The 26,192-nt window shown below is 41.5% G+C and overlaps 1 protein-coding gene across 1 annotated transcript in view; it reads left to right on the forward strand.

The window, feature by feature from the left end:
- The first annotated feature begins 20,591 nt into the window (after positions 1-20,591).
- Positions 20,592-26,192, forward strand: part of LTK (leukocyte receptor tyrosine kinase) — a 379,826-nt gene continuing 374,225 nt past the window's right edge. Inside the window, 2 exon segments of the mRNA XM_082274964.1 lie at positions 20,592-20,839; positions 20,841-20,898. Of these exon segments, the coding sequence (XP_082131090.1) occupies positions 20,798-20,839; positions 20,841-20,898 (100 nt within the window). The 5' untranslated portion in view covers positions 20,592-20,797.

Here is a 26,192-nt window from a genome sequence, read left to right on the forward strand (position 1 = left end):
TTAATTAACTGGCCTTGTTTGTACTGTAGTAAGTGAATGAACTGTAAGTACACAGTACAGTATTCTGCCAGCACAAATAGGAAAACTATGCAGAGTCAGGACCAGCCCAGGGATGGGACTAGTTCATAGGGTGGCCTTCTAGAACCTTTTATTATACAGTAAAATGCATTACTGACCATCAGCAATGGGTAACTGCGGGCAGCCTCTACCATCCTTGCTACTCCAGGTCCATGTGGCTATTCCATAAATTTTTACCATGAGTATTTCAAAGTAATGACGAAGCTTCTATATAAAAAAAGTGTGGCGCTGTGCATGCATATATTAAGTGCATATACAAAAACAAATAAATGTGAGTAATAAACTAGTGAGACAAAACCATAGTCCATGAAAGAAAACTCCAAAAGAAAAAAAAATTCCCAAAGGAAATCTGTGCTCAGTAAAGAGATTCAGAGATCACAACGGTGACACCAACATTCAATTCACACTGGAGGCTTACCAGAAAGCCAGCGATCAACCTTATCAGATCCAGATTCTATGATTCAGATGTCATCACGATTGCCTCAGATGATAAGTGTATACGTGAGCAAACACTCCAGGAAGTAGGCAAAAAAAGGGGGGACCTGGCGCCAAGAATGATCAGTGGCTGCTAATTAAAATCTAGAAATATGTAGTTGCAGCTAATGGTCTGCAGGAATGTGCAGCATTAGGTGGATTAACAAACTATAAAATCAGCTCAAATCTACCTTCCCATCACGTATATCCTATAATATCTTACAAAAAAGTGCAAGTGCAATAATCATACTTCATAATAGTCATTTGAAGAAAAAACTTTCTCTAATAATCAGTGCAAAAATATATGTTAAAAATAGTGCTAAAAAATGGAAAAATAGAAAAAATATATTATAAAAAACAATTCATATCCGTGAAAAAATCTGTGAAATAATCGTGTCATAAAAAAACAATAAAAAAAAAGAAAATATATAAAAATCACAAAAAATTCATAAACAATGTCCATACAATATTATTCCTAATAAAGTCCCAAAATATACTTGAGCAAACACTCATGGAAGTAGGTTCCTGCACGCCCTCATTCGTAGTCAGTTGGTGGGGGTATATAAAAGACATAAACTCCGCATAGCGTAGTACTGTATGACTTGTATTATTATTATTTAAAAAACGATTAGTAGGACACACTTAAGATGGCCGAACTCCGGTTGCGCATGCGCAGTAGCGTATGTACGTGGCTCCAGCCTATGATGAAGCTTCTGCCTGCAGAATGCTACAGAATGATTTACATTTCTAACTCTTTTGTAGAACACTGCACAGAGGTAGGAGCTCTTGACACTGTTCAGTGAATTAGACTGTTATAACTAGCTTGGAATGAATAACTAGCTTGGAATGAATAGTATTGGTATCATAGTGTAAAATCACTGGAAAACCATCATAATAATTGTTGGTGTCATTTTGATCTCTCCTCCTAAAACGCTAACTGCCTTGCTCTTATGCTGACTCTCTTGCTTCAATATTTTGAGTCACCAACCCAGAGCAAGTATGCAGATAAAGTCTTTTTATTTGAGTCTGACTTTCCTGATCTGCCTATTTGTTCTGTCTTGGTAGTAAAGCTAGCAGGCTAGAAAAACAGCCAGACGACCAGCATTTCCTGAAGGAAATCCACATTGACAACCCTTTTCCTCTACACTGACCCTGTACCTCCACTCACCTCCCTTACTACAATGCAACATCTGCAAGCTCCCTCATTGGAGAAAATAGTCCTAAAAATAGGGCTATCTACAGCACTTGCTTAAAAAATTTTTTTTATATAATATTATGTGGATATAAATATATATAAAGGTGCTAGTGTGCAAAATAAATCAATTGCTCAATGTGCAAATAGTGCCAATGTGCTGATAGATATACAAATTAATTAATCCATATTCCAAGTCCATACATAGATAAAAATTATAAAAAAAAAAATTCTTATTTTTCTAGTGTACAATGTGAGTTGTAAAATTACAAATAAAATATTCAAAGTGCGAATGCTTGTGCAAATCAATAACTTAATATTATAAGTTCATGCATAAATCAATACATTTTCCTTTTGTGCGATAACTATATAAAAAATGTCCAAGGTATAAATAAAATTAAATATATAATCCGTGAGAGATCCTTTTCTTAGAAAGTGTGCCAGTGCTTTTTCAAGACAAAATTTAGTGACTGGTAAAAGGTGCAAAAAGTGCTTGAAGCTTTCTTCCCGTGCAATATAATGTAAAGTGGGTAACTTACCAAATGGAGTGGGTCTCACATATCGTATAATATTGAGACCAACCAGGCTTTATAGTAAGTTCCCTTTAAGAATCCTCCGCTGCCGCTGATGGTTTTCCTTCTCACAAGTCCATAGAGCAGCTCAGGCAATAATAGATAAAAAAGATAAACTCCAGATAGTGTGTTATTGTAATAGGTGGTTTATTCCAAAAAATCAAGGTTTAAATAGCGAAATCAGCAAGTTCCAGCAAGGATATCTTGTGCTGATATCCGTGACATGCAAGACGATTGTGCTGAGTGGCGAGCGGCGTTAATTCCGGCTTGCGTTCCAATCGTGTGTCACGTGTGCTACGCTGTGCGGTCCACGTACTGACGCGTTTCGTCACATCCGGTGACGTTTTCAAAGGCTGGGGTGGGGGGAAATTTTCGCTAGTTTCCAGGCCTGTGGACCTCCATGGTGCAAGACAAATGGGTCCATGAAGTGATACGGTCCGGCTTCAAGATTGAGTTTCGTTCTTACCCTCTGGAAGAGTTCTTTCCTTCCAATGTGCTTCTGTCCATGGACTGATTGCAAGTGTGATTGTCCCGTTTCTGGCCTCTGAACAATTTCAGGGTTTTTTATTCAAACCTGTCCCAAAGAAAGAGGGCAAGGTGCGTCCAATTCTAGACCTCAATGCCCTGAACTGCTTTGTTTGGGTACAGAAGTTCAGGATGGAGTCCATTTGCACATTGGTGGCATCCCTACATCAGGGGGATTTTCTTTCCGCTATCAACATCAAGGATGCTTATTTGCACATGCCAATCCCTTTTCCAGTGCTTCCTCCGCTTTGCTGTAGGAGAGAAACATTATCAGTTTGTGGCATTACCCTGTGGTTTCATCTCCGCCCCTCAGGTCTTCACAAAAGTGTTGGCTCCAGTTCTGGCGTTGCTACATCTGTGGGGAATTGCAGAACTGGGTTACCTGGAAGACCTCCTCTTGTGGGCGTCCTCTGATGCTCTAATGGACGATGTGGGGATCACTATACAGACCCTGAGGGAGTTCAGTTGGCTTCTGAATTACCAGAAGTCTGCTCTGATTCCGTCTAGAAAATCAGATTATCTGGGTCTGACTTTGGTCTCAGCTCTAGCCAGAATTTTTCTTCCTCTGAACAAACTCCAGAAGTTGGATGCTGTGATTCATATCCTACTATCCAGAAGAAAGTCATCCCTCCAAGCTTGCATGCCGGTGCTGGGCCTGATGGTATCTACCTTTGAGGCAGTTCCGTTTGCACAGTTCCATACGAGGTCCCTACAACTTCGAGTGATCAGGCTGTGCCTGGATCACTGGACAGATTGTCTCCGCGGCTTCCAGTGCGGATTCAGTCAGACAATGCCACGGCTGTGGCTTATGTCAATCACCAGGGCGGAACAAGGAGTGTGTTGGCAGCTCTGGAGGTAGCCAGCATTCTACAATGAGCAAAACGATTTGTTCAGGCCCCCTCCGCCGTACGCATTACAGGAGTGGAAAACTGGCAGGTGGATTATCTTAGTCAGCACGCGATGGATCAAGGGGAGTGGTCACTTCACCCGAACGTGTTTCATCAGATATGTCTCCGGTGGGGCACCCCTAGGTGGATTTGTTGGCATCCCGCCTCAACAAAAAAAGTTCTGAGGTTTGTGGCACGGTCATGGGATCCTCTGGAGGGCGCCACAAATGTTCTGGTGGCCTCGAGGGGCCAGTACCTTCTGATATACGCTTTCCCTTCTCTCAAGTTTCTGCCAAGGCTCTTGCGCAGAATCAAGGCAGAAGGGATTCTTGTTATTCTAGTGGCCCCGAACTGGCCTGTCTTGGTATGCCAACCTGGTGCGGCTGGTCGCCAACCTCCCTTGGAGACTGCTGCTCAGAGAGGATCTGCTGTCCAAAGGGCCAATCTTCCATCCTGCTTTACAGTCGCTGGCTTTGACGGCTTGGCTGTTGAAAGCCAGGTGGTTAAAGATAGAGGTTTTCCTGGGTCGGTGATTCCGATGCTGCTGAAATCTAGGAAGTCTACCTTTAGGAACATCTACTATCATACATGAAAAGAGTACATTTCGTGGTGTAAGTCAATTGATGTTCTCCCTCCGTCCCCTGTTTTTTTGAGTACCATCAAGGGCCAGGTGTCGGCCTTGGCAGTCTTCTTTCCACAACCCCTGGCCATGCACTCCCTGGTGCGCACCTTTAAGGTGTTCGACATCTGACTCCACCAGTGAGGTCTCCTCTACCGCCATGGGATCTGAACTGGGTGCTTTCAGTTCTCCAGAAGCCTCCTTTTCAAAATATTTGCGAAATTCCCCTACTTACACTGTGCCAGAAGGTGGCTTTTTTTGGTGACTATCTCCTCTGCTCACAGGGTGTCATAAGTGGCGACGTTATCTTGTCGTACCCCTTACTTGGTGGTCCACAAAGATAAGGTGGTTCTTCGCCCATGTCTGTCATTCCTTCCTAAAGTAGTCTCTTATTTCAATTTGAATGAAGACATTGTGTTGCCTTCCCTGTGTCCCATGCCTATGCATCCTAAGGAATTTGCGTTGCACGCCCTTGGATGTGGTTCGGGCGATTTGGGTGTATCTGGCAGCTACGGAATCTTTACGGAAGTCGGACTCCCTGTTTGTGCTCACGGAAGGGCCGAGAAAAGGGCTTTCTGCTTCTTCTGCGACCATTTCAAGATGGATCAGACAGACGATGACTCAGGCCTATTCAATCAAGGGTCAGAATCCTCCTTTCCCTGTCACCGCGCACTCTACTCGGGCACTTAGTGCTTCCTGGGCCTTCCGCCACCAGGCGTCTGTGGCACAGGTTTGCAAGGTGGCCACTTGGTCGACGGTGCACACTTTCATTGACTTCTATAAAGTGGATGGGTTGGCATCTGCAGGTGCTTCCTTTGGCCATAAAGTTTTGCAGGCTGCTGTTTAGAGGGTCTGTTCCCTCTTTGGGGGTAAATTGTTCAGGTGGGCTCCAGTTGTTTTTTGTTTAACTCCTGTTACCTGGTTGGCTATTGTTTAGCATTGAGACTTTTTTTGTTGTCAAACCCCTCATGTTTGGCACTGCTTTGGACCATCCCAATGGTTCAAGAATCCCAAAGAGCTGTGTCTGTCAATGAACGAAAGAGAAAATGGGATTTTTGACTTACCGTAAAAAACATTTTCTCTGCGTTCACGGACACAGCACCCACCCCTCTATGGAGTTGTAATACTTCTGACACTGTGTCAGGGCCCGGACTGGTGGCAGATGACTGCACTGGAGGTGGATCCTCTGTGACAGTGAGGGATTGGCGTGGACCGTACTAGAGGACCGGTTCTAAGTTACTACCGGTTTTCACCAGAGCCCGCCGCAAGGCGGGATGGACTTGCTGCGGCGGTAGCAACCAGGTCGTATCCTCCGGTAACGGCTCAACCTCACAGACAGCTGATTCAGGCGTGGTACAGAAGGACAAGACAAAGGCAGGGTCAGACGAAGCAGAAGGTCAAGGCAGGCGGCAACGGTTCGTAGTCAGGGGCAACGGCAGAAGGTCTGATACACAGGCAGGGAAAATACACCAAACGCTTTCTTAAGGCACAAAAGGCAACAAGATCCGGCAAGGACAGGAAGGGGAAGTGGGTTTTTATATGTTTTGGGCTGATTGGGTCAGGCACCAATTAGTGGTGCACTGGCCCTTTAAATTTCAGAACAGCGGCGCGCGCGCCCTAGAGAGCAGGGCCGCGCACGCCGGGAGGAAGCCAGGGCGGGTGCCGAGCAGGAGGTGAGTGGAGTCCGCGGGCGGGAACGTCCCGCCGCGCGGACCGACTGTGTGTGAGGTGCGGGGGAGCGGTGCTCACGGTCGGGGAAGGTGACCGGAGCGCCGCTACCCGCAGCACGCCTCGAGTGCTCCTGGGACGCTGCAGGACCCGGAGCGCTCGGCGTGACACACTGATTGTAACAAAATAAGGACCTATAGCAGAGAGGGGGAGTATACCACCTGGGACTGCCCTTAGGCGTAGTTAAGTTCTTTTATCTGCCCAGTGTCCTACTCCTGTAGGGTGCAGTATAACCCAATGGTTTAAGAATCCTGAAGAGCTGTGTCCGCCAATGAACCCAGAGAAATGGATTTTACGGTAAATCAAAAATCCCGTTGAAAAATTATGGAAAATAAAGCTGCGCTTATCCAACAAAATGTTAAAGATAACGTGAATGGATGAATAAATACAAAATATAAAGTGCTTGCAAGTGAATATTACAAAGTGGTGTCAATGCAGTTGAATAAAAAATAGAATGAGTGTAAAAATACCGATGGTGTGACAATAAATCAGTGACAAAAAATCAGCTTTGGTGAATCATGTGTCAATTAATATAAATCAATCCAAAATAGTAAAGTGAAATTGGAAATAAATAGTGATGAGAAATCACAACATAAATCAAAAGTTCATTCAGGTGAACATAATTGCCACAAATCTTGAATGATTCTCCCAGTGAGTGTTCAAAAAATATTCATAAAAGTGACTCCAGCACCAGATGATATAATGGTGGATCAATAAAATAGATGAAACTCTTCTGGGTGTGCTACACCCTTACCTTACTGCTGTAAGGATACATCATATGGAAAAATTCCTGGCAGTCTTGTACTCATTCAGGAAGGGGGCTGTAATATCAGTTAAGCAGCAGATATTTGGTGTATGAGATCAGTAAAACCGGATACCTGTCAAAAAAAGGTACCCGCTCCCATTTTCGGGAAAGATTGCTGCAATCGTTGTGCGGCAATCTACCAAATTTTTTTTTTTTTCATAGGCTGGGACTCTTTAATGTTTTTTTAATGGCTATCAATGGAAAACACTCAATAGTCAGCATGACTATGTGACTACACTGACCAATAAGAAATGCTTCTTTCTTTTGGGACAGCTTACTGGAAGAAGATAGGGTTCTTATTGCTCAGCACGGTCACTTGGCAAATACAATTTTTGTCCTTTTCTTCCCGCAAATAGAGCTTTCTTGTTGTGTTCTTTGGTCATCTCTGCGCTTTTTATTTTTTGTGCTATAAACCAAAAAATACAGACAATTTAAAATAAAAAAAAACAATATTTTTTACTTTCTGCTATAAATTATACCCAATAAAAAATGTAAAAAAAATTAAATTTCTTCATCAATTTAGGCCAATATGTTTTCTACTACATGTTTTTGGTAAAAAAAAAATCCCAATAAGCGTTTATTGATTGGTATGTGCAAAAGTTTTAGCGTCACAAACGATGGAATATTTTTATGGAATTTGATTTTGGCGGTGATCAGTGACTTATAGCGGGACTGGGATATTTTGGCAGACAAATCAGACACCGTGTAACACTTTTGACACTTTTTTGGGACCAGTGACACTAATACAGTGATCAAAACTAAAAATATGCACTGTCACTGTACTAATGACATTGGCTGGGAAGGGGGTAACATCAGGGGCAATCAAAGGGTTTATTGTGTTCCCTGGGAGTGCTTTCTAACTGTGTGGGGGGTGCTTGTACTGTAAGAAGACAGAGACCTGTGTTCCTGCTTACTCCGGTCACAGAACGGTGATCTGCTTTGTTTAGATAGGCAGACCACAATTCTGTCTGCCTCGGGAATGATCGGGTCTGGGGCGTGCGCGTCCCAGACCCAGAAGAGAAAATCACGTACAGGTGCTAAAGGGCCGCCCTGCCGCAGTAAATAACAAGAAAAAGAGAACAAGCGCTGGTTTAGGTTCGGTGGGATAGTGGCAATACTAAATATACATATAGGAAGAGGATAAAAATTGGAACAATGAGGATGGACTATGGCTGGTAATAAAAAATTCGGGCTGAATGTCAACATATATAATTATATGAAAGTCCATAAAAGTCCAATAAAAGTCCAAGTCCAATGGGGGAAATAATAAATGACAATAGATGAAAAATGCTGCTTAAGGGCTAGTTCCGAAACACAGATGAAGCCGAGGCTGTGAATACATGTACAAAAAGAAAAAACAGAGCGCCTCTAAGTGCAGCAGTTTATTGTAAAGGAAATCACAGAAGACAATTAACAACTCACTAGATGTAGATGTAAACAGGCTTGTAGGTGCCAGTGATGTGCCGAAGATGGTATCAGTCACAGCGGTCCCATAAGGTAAGACTCCAAGTCCCGATCACGATAGGCGGGCGGACACCGCGCTGGGGATCCTCCGTCTTCCGGGTTCCGGGTAGGAATGATCACCGTAGGACCTCGCTGGAACGCAGCGCACCCTGCGTGACGTCACTGGGGCCAGTGGATGACACGACGCGTTTCATAGCTCGCACACGGCTCTTAGTGGGCATGCGCGCTCTTTTTTCAAGTGTGGAATGTCCCACTGGCCCCAGTGACGTCACGCAGCGTGCGCTGCGTTCCAGTGAGGTCCTACGGTGATCATCCCTACCCGGAACCCAGAAGACGGAGGATCCCCAGCTCGGTGTCCGCCCGCCTATCGTGATCGGGACTTGGAGTCTTACCTTATGGGACCGCTGTGACTGATACCATCTTCGGCACATCACTGGCACCTACAAGCCTGTTTACATCTACATCTAGTGATTTGGTTATTGTCTTCTGTGATTTCCTTTACAATAAACTGCTGCACTTAGAGGCGCTCTGTTTTTTCTTTCTGCCGCAGTAAATGTACATGGGGCGGTCCTTGAGCGGTTAAGTTAGACACAAACAGAAACAACAACAGTTACTTTAACCACTTGCCGACCAGCCGCCGGCAAGTCGGCAGGTTCACGCAAATCGCCATACCTGTACAGCGGTCTGTGGGAGCAATCCTGGGGGCGCGCATGTGCCCATTCAGCGACGGGGAAGCCGATCTATGGGTCTGGAGGCTGCGATTGCCGCCGGGCACCCGTGATCTCTCCCCATGCAGAAAGAATACTGCAGACCGTTGTTCTCTCTGAAATCATTGCAGAGTTCCCGTGTTCCTCCTATTTAGGATCACAGGTCTCTGTATTGATTTCCCCCCCCCGCACAGTTAGAAAACACCCCTAGGCTCACACTTAACCCTTTGATCAGCCCTGGGTTAACCCCTTCCCTGCCAGTGTCATTATTACAGTGACAGTGCATATTTTTAGCACCGATTACTGTAGTAATGTCGCTGGTCCCCCAAAAGTGTCAAAATAGTCAGTTAGGGGTCTGATCTGTCCGCTGCAATGTCGCAGTCCCGCTAAAAATCGCTGATCTCTAGGGATGATCGAACAGTTCGGGTCGACCATCGGTTCGACCCGAACATTGACTGTTCGAGGCTTAGCCGAATTCCGAACTTTTTGCTGAAAAAGTTCGGAATTCGGCAACCAGAACCGACCAAAATGCAATGGGACAGGAACTGGGCTTTAAAAGCCTGTGATTGGACCAGAACCATCAGTAAAAATGCCCAAAAAAACGCCAGCTACAAAAACGCCCAGGTGTGTTTTTGCAGCAGGCGTTTTTTTTTTGGGCATTTTTTGGAGGTCTTTGGAGGCAGGCAAAACATCTGAAATTCTGTATAGAGGTATATATACACACACACTTATATGTATTTATGCACATACACACATATAGGTGTTATAGCAGAGAAGCCATATGGGTGTTAATTATTTCATTAGCGCAAACATAGGTTTCTGCTACTTTCACATGTATATATGTGTATGTATACATATACATGTGTGTGTGTATATATACCCCTACACAGAAGTTCTGATGTTATGCCTGCCTCCAAAGACCCCCAAAAAATGCCCAAAAAAACGCTTGCTACAAAACCCGCAAGGTGTGAAAATAGGTGAGCCATATCCCTGTTCTATATTAATTCTAAGAGAAACAATCTTTTTTTTTTCTGGTTCTGGACATGCTATAGAGCTGAAACTTAACAGGTACACTTTTTAGACCCCCAGACACTAAATCCAAAGAAATCTAATTTTTTTTTTTTTTTTTTCAATAATTTTTTCAATAATTGGCTCTCTATCAAAAATGACAATTTTTAAGAACTTTTTTTTGTGTGATTAATAGTCCCTGGGGCATGACCCAGAACCCTAGGCACTTTTTAGGGGCATTTATTGGGTTTTAGGGCTTCAAAATGGTGTTTTTTGATTACTGAAGTTCGGGTCCCATTGATTTCAATGGGGTTCTGAAATTCGGGCTGAACTTTCGGGAAGTTCGGGTGTTCTGGTCGAACCAAACTTTTGAAAAGTTCGATCATCCCTACTGATCTCTGCCATAACTAATAAAAAAAAATGACATAAAAACGCGATAACTTTTGCACAAACCAATCAAAATACGCCTTTTGTGATTTTATTTACCAAAAATAAGGAAGTAGAATACAAATTGACTTAAAATGATAAAAAAATTAGATTTTTTTATTTTATTTTTTATTTTTTGGGAATGTTATAGAGCAGAAAGTGAAAAATATTGTTTTTTTTTTTTTTTTTCCAAAATTGTCGCTCTTTTTTGTTTATAGCGCAAAAAATAAAAATCGCAGAGGTGATCAAATACAACCAAAAGAAAGCTCTATTTGTGGGGGAAAAAATGGTTTAAATTTTATTTGGTTACAGCATTGCACGACTGCGCAATTGTCCGCTAAAGTAACACAATGCCCAATCGCAAAAAATGGCATGGTCATTAAGGGGGAAAATTTTCCGGTCCAGAAGTGGTTAATTATTAAATTATATCAAAGTACTGTTGGTAACAGGTTTTCTGTATATCTCCTGCAAAGTGACAGGCCCATTCGGAAGGTGGAAGCTATATTAGCGTGACACAGAGTGGGCTGATGAAAGACGATATGCTCTAGGATACATCCTATTGGTGCTGTTTACACCTTATTATTAAATGACCCTTTTAGTGCCTTATCTTCTGGTAATTCCTAATTGAATGGCTTTATCGAGGAACTAGGAAGAGCTCCGCAGACTGCAAATCAGTAAAACCTGCCTATCCTTCATGCCTGGCTCATTTGTTTTGACTTTATCTTGCCTACTCCATATTTTCAGTCTAATGATCTGCATGAATGAAACCAGATGTGTTTTATCACATAAATAGAGAGCGCACTAGTAAGAATTGCCCTGCCTTGTCCCTGTGATTGTTGTCCCACATTAACTACAGAGGAGGACTGAACTGTATATCACCCTGACCCCGCTGGAAATAAAAAAAAGCACATTGTAAGACTGTCAGAAATGGTTACTTATTCAGAGCACACCTGCATGTTCTGTAGCTGTCTTTGGAACGGAGCCAAGAGTATATTTCCCAGCATTTGCCATCAGTAATTCTCCAGCTGCTGAACAACAACGCCCAATATGTCCAGGTAATTGCCCAATAATACCTCAGGTCAACTTCTTTGACCTGAGGTAATAACATGAAACCATAAAGGAAAAAGGGAGTAGATTGAGACTCAGTAAAGAGAGGAGGATAGCAACATAAGAACATGACAGACAAACACCAAAAATAATAGAGTATGTCAACTTATAATTACCGTATATAGGAACTATCAAGTTCTGCCTTTAGCTCATAGCTTCACAAATGGAGAACATGAGAAAGGCCATATGGGGATTGGTCCCACAATGCCCAAAACGAATAAAAGTCTATGTAATCTATCTCAAATCCTCGGACACCTGGACACTCAGCGACATCCGGATCCAGGAACATTCCCAAAAAAGCTCATCGACTCAACACATAACATGAGATTTTGAGATAAAAAAAGGAAGAGGCTCCTGGTGTAGAATGAAGTGGCGTTAAGGTTTAATGAAAGAATGTTTGTAACACTGACAGCAATACAGTGTACATAAAAGTCTAAAATAAAATAAAACTTAAAGGCCTCTTTCACATGGGCGCTCCGTATGTCCGTATATCACCCCATCCGTTTGCGGGTGATAGACGGACATAATGCATGTCAATGGGATTGCGGATGTCAGCGGATGACCATCCACTGACATCCGATTTGCGTCCTTTCAGTTCTGTTCCGTTTTTTGGAACAGAACCCTATTTTTTCTTCCGTTTAAAAAACGGAAAGGACGCAAAATCGCATCATCGCAAACGGATGGGATGATATGCGGACATACAGACAAGTGTCATCCGTGTCCGTAAAAAAAAAAAAGTGCCGGAGCGGATCGCAATACGGTCCGCTCCGTGTGAAAGAGGCCAAAATCAAACAGTATAAGGACTCACATCAAAAGCCACCACTACAGGAAGGAGTGATGGCTGGACCTTAGGCGTTTGAGATAATAGCTAAACACCTTATAGCTGTCTTATAATTTAGACAGCATCGGGCTCTGGTGAGTTTGGATTTCATCTATTGGTGGTGGACACAGCAACACTTATATACCCAGTTTTTCATTAGTGGCACCGGGATACATTTATGAACTTTTTATGAACATTCATTACATAATATACAATCCCCATATTGGGATAATGTATACGACTATTGCATTTTAATATGTATGTTATGATGAGCGCTGCAACATCTTTTTTATTCTGTATTTTAGTGTACGTATATTTTACACTCCTTTGCTAGCTGCTTATTCCGTTATATCTCAAGCGCTGGTTCATCTTTTTCTACTACCTATAGCAAATCTTACCTGTTAGATTCTCCAACCTTCTCAAGATTGGTATATTCCCTCCTTCATTGTTGCATGGGAAAAAGATCTGAACATTACATTATCTGCAAATCAAAAAGGCTTTATATATAATTTTATACATAAATCTATATCAGAAAATATGCTGTTGACTAGATGGTACATGGTAATCCAGAGAAATTACATTGCATGTTCCCAAATGTTGATGCTAGTTGTTGGCGCTGTGGGGAGGATAAGGGAACACTTTTCCATATTTTTTGGAGTTGCCCACAAATTTTTTCGTATTGTAAGGATGTATGCACCCTAGTCAAAGTTGTGTCTGACCTTACTCTTGACCAAAATCCATCAGCTTGCTTGTTACATCTTAGCCCTCTCTCTAAGAGCAGATATCACCATTCAGTAGTGAGACATCTTCTCAATGCAGCGAGGGCTTGTATACCAGAGCAGTGGAAATCCTCCTCCCCTCTTACTGTAAAAACAAGGAGGAAGGAGGGGTTCCCCTAAGGGGTTGGGACTTTACCGGCACTCAAATAGTAAGGCAAAAGTATAGATGTAGAGTATTTTAAAAGAATTGTAACAAAATTTTTATTAATGACAATTGATTTTAAAAACAGCAAAAAAACAGCTGTTTTTAAAATCAATTGTCATTAATAAAAATTTTGTTACAATTCTTTTAAAATACTCTACATCTATACTTTTGTCTTACTATTTGAGTGCCGGTAAAGTCCCAACCCCTTAGGGGAACCCCTCCTTCCTCCTTGTTTTTGCTTTCCCGGGATGTGGCACCTCCCTTTATAGGAATTTTTGGCTGAGGACCCCCCTTTTGCCCCTCCTACTGTTGGACATTGGATCAGAGCGGTAAATTATATAATGCTTATGGAGGAACTTGCTGCATCAGTAAATAGACAGGAATCCCGTTTTAGTAAAACAGTGGACCTGTTTTACTGTATCGGAGAGATATCAGGCACTCCTTCATGAGCCTATAGTTGCATAAGCCATAACTTGGTGGCACATAACAAATGTTTTTGTTTTTTTTCTTTTCTCCACTATTCTTTCTCTATCCTTTGCTACTCTTATTAACTATTCTTTTTCTGGTTCCTTTTCTTTTTTTTTTTGTTTTTCCTAAAAATATGCAAAAAACTGTTGGGGCTTTGCAATGTATCCCCACAAGCGACATACATTTATTTTTGGTACTATATCAAATATCTCTTTTTAGGTGGTCATTTTTTTCTCCTTTTTAAACAGTACACCTGAGTAGACAAAGTGGGTAAATGCAATAACTATCCTATTTGATACACATTATTGTTAATATGAGGTCAAAAGTTTCTGATGTGTAACACGTAAGGGTATTTTGAGAATCTGTAGATTTACTATATGCTAAAGTATATAAAAATGAATGGTTCTGCATTTTAGTCTGTTGCTCTAAATAAAGAATTAAAAAAAAAAAAAAAAAGATTCTCCAACCTTCTAACTTCCATAACTGCATCCACTAGGTGTGTCTCAGAAGGAACATAAGCTGACCTCCAATGGAGAGAAATTCGTCTACTAGTTGCTGTTAGGAGTTATTTTCATAAAGGTTTTAGGCAAAGCAGGGAATGGGAGACCTAAGAGAAAATAATTAGGCCCCTTTCACACGGACTACGTTTATCTCAGCGGGGGATCAAGTCACCGATCCCCCGCTGAGCAAGCGGATGACAGCTGTGTCTCCACGCTGTGTGCGGAGACACAGCTGTCAGTTCCCCATACAACCCTATGGGGGAATCGGATGGGAACGGACCGTCGGTCCGTTCTCATCCGATCCCATCTGATCCGATCTGCTGGACGGATGGAAAATAGTGTTTCCATCCATCCAGATTTGACGGATCTGATCGGATGTCAGCGGTTATGTCTCCGCTTTCATCCGATGCCCCAAAGGGATACATGGGGGGACTGTTCAGATCGCCAAACGGATGTGTGTGAAAGGGGCCTTAGGGTTTAGAGGGAGTATTGCTTCCAGGACACATAGAAAATCAGCCATCCTCTCACAGTAAGGCTCTATCAATCAACTTTGCCAAAATACATGGAAGAGAGTACTGACTAATTATCTACATCTCCACAGAATTATGGAAATTGAGAGATTTTAGGAGTAGAGTACATAATGAATTCTACACCAAAACATGAGGAATTTGTATATATTTTCTTCAGGAATAATACAAAGTAAAGATTTGGAAGCAGCTTCCCAAATTGTATCTAAAAAATAAAGGTAGGGGGCAGGGCTGGCCCAAGACATTGTGCTGCCTGGGTCCAAAAATTAAATACTGCCCCCCCCCCAAAAAAAAAATCATGCCCACCAAAAGGCCCACACAATTTTATTTTATACCATGATAATTAAAACTAAAATTTAATTTATCAGGAAGTCAGATTTATATGCAACAGCACCTTATCTACATGCCCAAATATATGACATACCAATATTTTCAATTCCAAACCACAAACTCCAGTATTATTTAGTTTGTCTGAATGTCTGGCCTCATTGCGCACACCCTCCGCCTCCTCATCAGTTTGCACTATGGGCGGCAGTATGAGATGGGGAAATACCCCCTGTAATGCGCTGCAAAACTGATGACACACAAAACTGCTGGAAAAAACATTTTGGCTATCAATTTGCTGCCCCTCTCAAAGTGCTGCCTGGGTCCAGTAGACCCAGTGGGGCCATGGTAGGGCCGGCCCTGGTAGGGAGATAGGCTGCTGCCTGCTGCCTGTTTTTATTCTTTGGCCTCAATACTAGTCACTAAACCACAAACATAATGCAGAAAAGGACTTCAGAAATTTCTCTATTGTACCTCATCTTTTTACTTTTTCCAGGTCTGTTACTCAGAATGTACTAAAGCCAAGAGTTAGCATAGCAGCCAGGATACATGATACACCTTGATAAAATAACTAAAACATATTTATATGTTCAATCCTTTCATCCTCCCAGGCCAGTCCAAGATACTGATTCTGCTGCACTGTGATATTCCAACATACTCAACAAAATAAAAATAAAATCCATGGGGCCATTTGTTTTATTTGTGTCCCAGTGGGGTCTTTCTGTCCTGAAGACACAACATTAAGTGATAGTGAATCTCCTCTTAAGTGAGGGAGATGCCCGCTGAGACAGTTGTCACTAGAACAAGTGTCCCTATTGGAATGTATCCTCATCTTCTGCTCCTGTGTCAACTGTAAAATATTGATTTTTCTCATCACTTGGTCACCAAGACAAAAAAAAAAGAATAAATCTCCCTTGTGTTGACCAAGATAGCAACATTTTATCGAAAAACTGAAATTCGCTTTAGATATTGTTTAATTTTTTTCATCATTAGTCTCCTTGCCCAATTCAGGATGCTGATGGTGCTGCTGCTGGGCTGCTACAATCTGAAAATGTTTCTTACCTTTCGAAATGTTCTTTACTGTCAACAGCCCTGCCTATATCAGTAATGCTAATGTTGTACTGCTCCTTGGAAACCTATCCACAAAATATTTCAGTTTTTGTCTAGTTCTTCTTTAACACTTTTCTTCTTCCTCAATCCAAGACTCCAATATAGATGTACCCTGAAAACAATTCTGCTTTTGTCATCCTTAAATTATCCACTGATCTGTCTGGTTGATGATGCGTATTTTTATTGGAACCAATGTATAAATTAGAAAAACTGTGGCCTTTTAGTAAAAAAAAAAAAAAATGTCATTCCTAGAAAACTATCTTAGTGGTTTAATTGTAACATTGGGTTGAAATGTGGAAAAGAACGTAAAGGGTGTTTTATCTTCGTTCTTCAGGAAATTTGAGAGTTTTCATTTCCTCCACGATTTCAGAATTTGTTTTCTAATAAATGGAATAAGAGAGACAATTTGGGGGGTTCAGATACTCCCCTTTTCATCAGGACTACAAAACAAGTAAAAAAGTATAACATTTCTTATTAAATACTAAAATTCATTCTATAAAAATTTTTGTAAAATTGATACTATTGAGAATCTATTTTTTGAGTATCTTTTTAAAATGACAAATGTTGCAATAACACTATATAAAAAGCAATTGTCGAAAGACTTGGTGGCTCAAGAATCTGACACTTCTGGGTGTGTCAGATACCTGGTCCTCCACTTAGTACTGTGGTTCCACCTGAAAATCTCTACATGTGTTCTGCAGTGATATAGAGGCTAGCAGGTGGCATCATGGTTAGGGATGATCGAACGGTTCGGGTCCACCATCGGTTCGGCCCGAACATTGGGTGTTCGAGGTTCGGCCGAATTTAGAACTTTTTGCCCAAAAAGTTCGGAATTCGGCAACCAGAACCGACCAAAATGCAATGCTTCAGGAAATGGGCTTTAAAAGCCCGTGATTGGACCAGAACCATTAGCAAAAGCCAATTGAGGGGGCAGGAGAATGCTAGGAATGTGATTGGAGTGACTAGGGGGTCCCTAGACCAATCATTAGTGAATAAGCCCCCCAGTATATAAGATCGCCCCCGCCATATTCCTAGCATTGTTATACTGGACATGGAAGAGAGTGGAAGCAGTTCTGTTAATTTTACTTGAAAAGTGTCATTTAGCTATTTATTAGTGTGAGGAAAGGGATATCTAGTGTAGTTAGAGTGCTCCTTTACACTTAAGTTAGCTTCAAAAATTTAGTTTCTGTAGGGAAAGTGTTAAGTGTAAGGGGACCGTAGTGTAGTGTAGGGTTAACTGGCAGTGACTGCTATGGCAGGGTGACAAAACCCTTCCATAGCAGGGTGACCGCTATAGAGAAATGATCATTTCTCTGAATTGCTTCGGCACACCCATATGGCTTCTCACCAGCCAAGCATTTTTCATGCTGCAGGGGCTGCCACTGCCAGTGCTTTTTTGAGGACATGTTTGATGTCAGACATGACATCTGAACATGTGTATAGGGGGTATATATACACATATATGTCTGTATATATACCCCTAGACATATATAGGTGTGATAGTAGCAGAAATAAATGCTTGCGCTAATTAAATCATTTACAGTAATATATTTCTGCTACTATCACACCTATATATGGCTAGGTGTCTATATACATATAATTATGTGTGTATATATACCACTATACACAAGTTCAGATGTTTTGCCTGCCTCAAAAGAACCCCAAAAAATGCCAAAAAAAACGCTAGCGTCAAAAAAAAATGCCCAGGTGTGTTTTTTCTGGCATTTTTTGGGGGTTTTTGGAGGCAGGCAAAACATCAGAACTTGTGCACAGTACCACTATACACAAGTTCAGATGTTTTTCCTGACTGCAAAGAACCCAAAATAATGCCTGCTATTAAACCGGCAAGGTGTTACAGCAGCGAAGCCAACCTCCTGTGCTGAAAGTTTTCTAATACAAACAATCTTTTTTTTTTTATGGTTCTGGACATGCTACAAAGCTGAAACTGCACATGTACACTTTTTAGACCCCCCCCCCCCCCCCCAGATACTAAATACAAAGTAAAAATCAAAAAATCTCTTTTTTTTTTTTTTTTTAATTTTTCAATAATTGTCTTTTTTATCAAAAATGACAATTTTTAAGAACTTTTTTTTTATGTGATTTTGTGTCTGGGGGTCTAGAAGGTGTACCTGTGAAGTTTCAGCTCTGTAGCATGTCCAGAACCAGAAAAAAGATCATATAGGTGTTAAAGGAGGGTCCCACATCCCTGTTCTACTGAAAAATTATATATTTTTTTCATGGTTCTGGACATGCTACAGAGCTGAAACTTCACATGCACACCTTTTAGACCCCCCAGATACTAAATTCAAAATCAAAAAATCTCTCTCTTTTTTTTTTTTAATTTTTTCAATAATTGGCTTTTTTATCAAAAATGAAAGAACTTTTTTTTGTGTGATTAATAGTTAATGGGGCATGACCCAGAACCCTAGGGGCATTTATTGGGTTTTAGGGCTTAAAAATTGTGTTTTTTGATTACCGAAGTTCGGGTCCCATTGATTTCAATGGGGTTCTGAAATCCGGGCCGAACTTTCGGGAAGTTCGGATGTTCTGGCCGAACCGAACTTTTCAAAAGTTCGATCATCCTTAATCATGGTGAGCAGGAGGGAACACAGGCATCTGAAACACCTGGAAGAGTCAGATGCTGCCATGCCATAGCTCTCAAAGCTTGGACTTGCTTTTAGCTGAAAAGGTAAGTATTAACATTTTTCTTACAGTGTTTTTTTTTATTTTTTTTTTTAGCTACAGAGTTGCTTTAGGATGTTTTGCATGGACCATGAAAATGGAACCTAATTTTGTGGTTAGCACTTTTGCCTTGCAACCCTGGGGTCATCAGTTTGAACTCTGGCCAGGACACTATCTGCATGGAGTTTGCATGTCCTCCCTGTGTTTCCTCTAGGTACTCTCCTTTCCTCCTACTTCAAAGACATGTAGGTAGGTTAATTGGAAAAAATAATTGTCCTGCGCTCTGATGGTAGGCCTAGAGATGTGTAGTACAGAAAACTCCTTTCTTTGCCAACGGACTTGCTCCCCTCCCTAGGACAATGGGTATCCTTAGAACTGTAAGATAATAGTAAAAGCACATTGCCAAAATCAATTTTTTTCCAAATAAAAATGATTATGGTTGTACTCACATACAAACGTTGCATATAGGCATATAACAGCAAAGACAGATGTGAACAGTAACCTTCAGGTCAGAAGTGAAGAACCGGTATTGCCGTAAGACCAGGCAGTATTTGGAAAGTCTGACGTGTTTCAAGGGAGAACCCTCTTCCTCAGAGCCAAAGTGCGGTCAGAAGTGAAGAACCGGTATTACTGGAAGACCAGACGGTGTTTGGAATGGCTGACGCATTTTGAGAGAGAACCCTCTTCCTCAGAGCCAAAGTTAGGTCAGAAGTGAAGAACAGGTATTGCCGGAAAACCAGGCGGTGATTGGAATGTCTGACGTTTTTCAAGGGAGAACCCTATTTCTCAAAGCCAAAGTGAGGTCAAAAGTGAAGAAACGGTATTGCCAGAAAACCAGGCGGTGTTTGGAATGTCTGACGTGTTTCAAGGAAGAACCCTATTTCTCAGAGCCAAAGTGAGGTCAAAAGTGAAGAACCGGTATTGTTGGAAAATCAGGCGGTGTTTGGAATGACTGATGCGTTTCAAGGGAGAACTTTATTTCTCAGAGCCAAAGTAATTAATCACTTTGACTCTGAAGACGAGAGTTCTCCCTCGAAACACGTCAGCCATTTAAAACACTGCCTGGTCTTCCAGCAATACCCGTTCTTCACTTCTGACTTAAGAGTGATATATGCCTATATACAACATTTCTATGTGAGTACAACCATTGTCTTTCTTATTCGGAATATAATTTATTTTAGTAATGTGCTAGGTCAGTGTGCCCTTCGCTTGGTAGGTTAATTTGCTCTTGTCTAAACTGTCCTTAGTATGTGCATTAGGGATAGAGACCTTATTTTGCAGGCTCCTTGAGGGCAGGGCTTGATGTAAGTGTAGAGTAAATAAAGCGCTAGGAAAATTGTTAGCGCTATAAAGTATAAATGGCAGTAATAATAACCTGCATTGCTCTAGCCCTCCGTTAAAAAAATACTGTAACATTAAGAAACCATTACATCCACGTCACGTACTCGTATTGTCTACGCACACAAGCTAATGGCGGGCTTCAGTGATTGGTTGAACAGCCAGGGGATGATTTCAGGAATAAAATGAATACAATGAAACACGTGTTATCTGAGTTTTAGCTTTGTTAGGACATCGACTGGCTGGTGCTTTTGTAATCACATCGGTAAAATGAAATAAGTGATCACACAAGGGAAGGCAGGCAGAGAGTCCCTGTTTATTGGGAAGCAGGATTCCTAGGAATCAGAACACAGAGGGCTCTAGGACCTCAGAGTACATGACAGTATAGGGAGGTGTAGATGCATCTATAAGCCTGGAAGAGTTCTAAGCAGCAGCATCAGTCCGGCTGAGCCAGGGAGGTAACCTCATAGACTGCACAGAGGATATACTAATATAGGGTGGGAAGCTGACACATGATAAGGATTTGCCTGCAACTCATCGCCAGCATCACAAGTGATGGGATTCCCTTTCTCCATCCTCATCTTCCAGATGTTACTTTGGAGCCTTTTGCTTGGTAAGAACTATTCTGCATGCAGCATTTTATTTGGAGTGATAACCGCAGACCACTTTCCAGTTGAAAATGATTAATATTATAAAATCAACTTCCCTGCTGCTAACTTGAAATCATTGTTTTTCTGTTTAGCTAGATGAGAACAATTAATTATTTTTGTGTTGGCTCTGTGACTATAAAAAAAAAGAGATTATTTAGTAATATTGAGCAGGGTGTGCAGTCATTTTGGCAGGAAAAGTAGATTTCATCAGTCTTTCTTAAGTTGCGGGCTTCTGATTTGGCTTACTTGGGTCAGTGGACATCTCTGTCTTGTGTTATTGAGTACACTTACAATTCAGTTTCTATTAGGGTGGCTTACATACTACAATCTGATTGTACAATCTTAGTTAAATTTGCCAAACTGTATGAGATCAAATCTATATCACCCAAACAATCTTTATTCAATCACACAGGTCTTTATATATTATATATTATTATTGTATAAATTACTATATTATATAGCTGTTGATAAATGTAAATCAAATTGTTTAGTTGTTGGTGGATCTAGATCAGATTGTATAGTGTATGGTGAGCTTTACATTAAAGCTGTTTTATAAATTCTCTGTTGTAATATATTAGTGCTGCTGCTAGTTACAATGCGTCTCCTGTTGCTTTATACTCTTGTAGCTAGATGAAAGAAGCATGAGGACTGACTTCTCAGACTGTTACTGGGCTGTCAGGTTAGAGTTGAATCCTCATGCTTTAATGCTTTGAGAAACTAACCATGAACAAACATATGGATACTGACTTCTGGCATTCGGCTGGCTTGACAATGCACAGTAAAACGCGAGCTTTAGGGCTCATTCACACCAAGTGCATTGGGGCTGAACTGGGAGGCAAGGCAAAGGAAATAGGCTTGCTCCCTATGAGACAGTTCGTACCATTGCGTTTTGGGGTTTGCACTGGGAAACAGTACAGACTCGCCAGAGACGGGACAAGGGGTGGGCAGTAGGGTCAGGCTGCCCTGGGCACTGTGGTATCATGTGAGGTGGGGGGGGCACCACACAGAGATTGGGGGAGGAGATTTGTGATGGGAATGGAAATTTGGGGGTAAGAGTTGTTCTAGGAGGGAAAATTTAGGGAGGTGTGCTAGGATTGGTGATTTGGGGGATTTTTGTTGGACGGTGGGAAAGGGATTTGTGCTAGGAGGAGAGATTTGGTGGGTTTGAGCAATATGGTAGAGGGGAAATTTTTTTTTTTTTTGGGGGGGGGGTTGTGCTATGAGGGGAGATTTGGGGGGTTTGGTTTGACCAATATGGTAGAGGGGAAATGTTTTTGTTTTGGGGGGGGGGGGATTTGTGCTAGGAGGAGAGATTTGGGGGGTTTGATCAATATTGTAGAGGGGAAATGTTTTTTTTTCTGGGGGGGGGGCGGTTGTGCTAGGAGGAGAGATTTGGGGGGTTTGATTATTATGGTAGAGGGGAAATTATTATTTTTTTGGGGGGGGGGGATTTGTGCTAGGAGGAGAGATTTGGTGGGTTTGAGCAATATGGTAGAGGGGAAATGTTTTTTTGCTTTTGTTTTTTTTTTTGTGGGGGGTGGGGGGAATTTGTGCTAATAGGGATGATTACAGAGTATTTCTGCTAGGAATGGAGGGGAGTTATGCTAGGATAGGCGATTGCAGAGGGGAATTTGTGCAGGAAGAGGGGGATTTGGAGTGGGGGGGAGGATTTGTGTTTGGAATGGAAATTTGAGGGGTAGAGGATTAGTGCTAGGAGGGGGATTTTTTTCTACTGCTCACACATCTTGGGGGGGGGGCACAATTTGGCTTGTTTGTCCTGGGCTCTAGATGACCTTGTCTTGGCACTGCTCAGCGCAGTATAGCGCGATGCACTCCGCTGTTGGCGATATAACTGAATGAAACATCAGTTGTGATATTTTTTTTTTCCAGAAATGTGATATTTTAATTAATTATAATTATATATAATATATTATAATTAAATTAAAAAATTATAAATATAATTTTAATTCATATTTTAATTAGGTTTTAACAAAAATAGAAAGAAATAAAATAAATATAATTTTAATTCATATTTTAGTTACGTTTTCACAAAACTAGAAAGAAATAAAAATTAACAGTGTGATGCACCAGGATCAACCAATCGGCACATTTCCACTCAGCGTGGCTGTGAGTGTGTGAAGAAGCCCTTACTGCACATTACCCTAATGCATTTAATGCACGGTGCTTTGCAAGGTGCATTGTGGTGCCATTATTTTATACATGCAACAAGCAAAAACCCCCATGGGATGGGACTTTCATGGCAATAAAAGGCCCAAATTAGAGTAAAATTTAAACATTTATTAATACATGTTAAAATTTCCAACAAAATAATACATATACAAACATGATAAAAGCATATGATTCCAGTTATATGATAAAGTGAATGCATATGTGAATCACATGTTGCCTCAGCTCCACCCGACGCGTTTCCGGAAGACCTTTCATCGGGGGTGCAGTGGGGGAGATGCATGTGTATAAGCGATTCACGTGAGGTAGTTATGGATCGTATGTAGCTGAGTAAAGAGAATACAACTCTATCTGTGTCTAAGTGGGGGAAGAAGGCAACAAACCATCCCACTAGAGGGGGGGGGAGAGAGTAGACATCTCACTGCCCCCCCTATCTATTTGGTGCAACTTTGGGACCATACTATACATCTATATCATATATAATATACCCGAATGGTCAAGTGGCATATATCCAAAGTTTGGGCGCCTCTTGCCCCCTCTGAATAGAGGCATATCCAGGAACTGCAAGCCACTATGTACAGTTATGTATATTAGACATCGACACACTATGAGTATGGCAGACTAACTCTATGCTTTTTGGATGCCATATACCTATTTATTTTATTCCATGTACTATGCTAACACCTATATATGTTACATTTATAGAAAAGAGATTATGCTCTCCTTTCCTCTCTCCCCTGAAGAAGAAATTACTGTCAATTTTGAAGCATGTTGGGATGTTTGTACACCACATACGGGGTTGGCTCTTTACTGCTAGAGGCCAATCCTATGTTCCAGATTTAGAGCATATCTGAGTATTTGGATGTTCTACACTGTACTTCCATTGGAATTTTTGATAATTCTTTGATGTTTTTATAATACTTTTAGTGAATTTTTTCACCTTTTATGCTTGTTGAAAGATATTTTCTTTAATAATAGTGTTGATTTTATACCTTGCTACTCCTTTGCTTACTCTAGTTGGTTGGTCTATACTTTAAAAATCGTTATGGGGCTCATATCTTTATCCTATCCTTTGAAATTATTTTCAATATTTCAGTAGCCCATGAAACCGAATTCTTTTGTTTCTATACAAACATGGTAAAAGCATATGATTCCAGTTATATGTTAAAGTGAATGCATATGTGAATCACATGTTGTCTCAGCTCTACCCAACACGTTTCAGGAAAACGTTTCATCAGGGGTGCAGTGGGGGAGATGCATGTGTATAAGCGATTCACATCGGTTAAGTATGGTGGGATGGATCGTATGTAGCTGAGTACTCCGGAGAGAGTGAATACAACTCTATCTGTGTCTAAGTGGGGAAAGAAGGTAACAAACCACCCCACTAGAGGGGAGGAAGAGAGTAGACATCTCACTGCCCCAAGGAAGGTTCTCAAACAGAAAAGCCGCTATTGTCCGCAAAAAGGTGACATTTATGAAAAGCAGAGGCTTCAGATGAATCCATAGAGAAAAACCCAGGAGATTGGTGGAATGGTGGCATCTCTCCCTCGGAGTGTCCAGTGGCGTCCAGTGCTGTCTCTCTCTCGGAGTGCTGTTATTTTACACATGAAACAAGTCCTCTCAAAAGTTTATCAATGGTTATACATACAATTTCATAAAAGCAAAACAGTTACACTAACGCGTTTCAACTGAAAAAGGCCTTGCTCATAGCTGACAAGTAATTTAGAATGGCACCCCAAAGCACTACAGTTAAGGTCAACACAGCCTTGCTGCATCACACAATGACTTGCTGTGCGTTTTGGTACGTAATGCTCTAAAATGGTGCAGGTATGTTTTTTATGTTATGTTGCTTTGGTAGGGCCTTCATAATGAATGAGGTACATAAACATGTAAAATACCAGTTTGTAACGAACATGTAGTGACTTTCCACAGCAGAGTGGAAAAGTGTGAAGGGGGACCCTTTATATTTTCTGCTTGGTGATTTTAAACTTTTTGAAGCCAGGGATCTAGCATGTTTGGGAGGTCAGCAATGGCAGCTCTCACAGCCATTCAGGAAAGGTTTTGCTTTACGAGGATTAAGGTAGTATCATATGATGGGCACACAGACATAGTCACAGAACAGAACTTAGAACTATAACTGTTTTATTCCGTAGTAAACTTTTTTCAAACTGAAGCAAAAATATCTGACATTTTTGGGGTTCTATAAAATGAAATTCAACAGAATGAAAAGTCTTATATACAAATTCCGGGTCTAGTAAGGCTGTCAGCAGGGCTGGATTTTCCACTAGGCACTGTAGGCATGTGCCTACAGGAGCCTTACCTAGAGGGGCACCCATCAGTATAAGTTTTTTTCTTTCAGTTTTTTATTTTACCTTTCTGCTGCTTGGTGAGTACTACATACCTGACAGCAGAAAGGTAAGAAATAAAAAAAAAAACAGGGGGAGTTTCCACCAGCATTGTGTGTAAAACTGACAGTTAGACATCTGCCTGTCAGATGAAAGCATTCGGGCAGCTGCGCTGGCGTCCGATTGCTTCCACACACCCTGGTTCCCGACACCCACCTCCGCACACATGCGTTCCCCCCGTCATATATTCCGTGCTCTCCTCTTTCCCATCTGTGGGCACAGGACAGACATGATGGGTGGAGAGGAGGGAGAACAGCGGACACATGTCAGTTCTCCTCTCCTTTTTGCTGTGACCCGGAAAGCGAAGTGTATGACATCAGTTCCAGGTCACCCTGTCACCTTCCCCGGCTTATATAACTGGGAAGGGAAGTATTGCTATGCGATGTTCATTTCATTACATTCAGTGGAGCTCAGAGAAAACACACAGGAAGACTCTGCATGTCTCATTAAAGAGAACTTGTCACCTAAAAATTAGCACATAGGGGACTTTTTGTCCTCTATGTAATGGAAAAAAAAAAGTCAAGCAAAAGAAAAAAAAACACGCGTTGGAGGTGCCTACATTGATTGCGATACACATGTTACATATCACGCCGGAGTGAGAGCAATAATTCTAGCACCAGACCTCTTCTGTAACTCTAAACTGATGACCTATAGAAAATATGGGG

Source organism: Pelophylax lessonae (assembly GCF_965119305.1).
Source record: "Pelophylax lessonae genome assembly, chromosome: 13".
In the NCBI taxonomy this organism is placed as follows: Eukaryota; Metazoa; Chordata; class Amphibia; order Anura; family Ranidae; genus Pelophylax; species Pelophylax lessonae.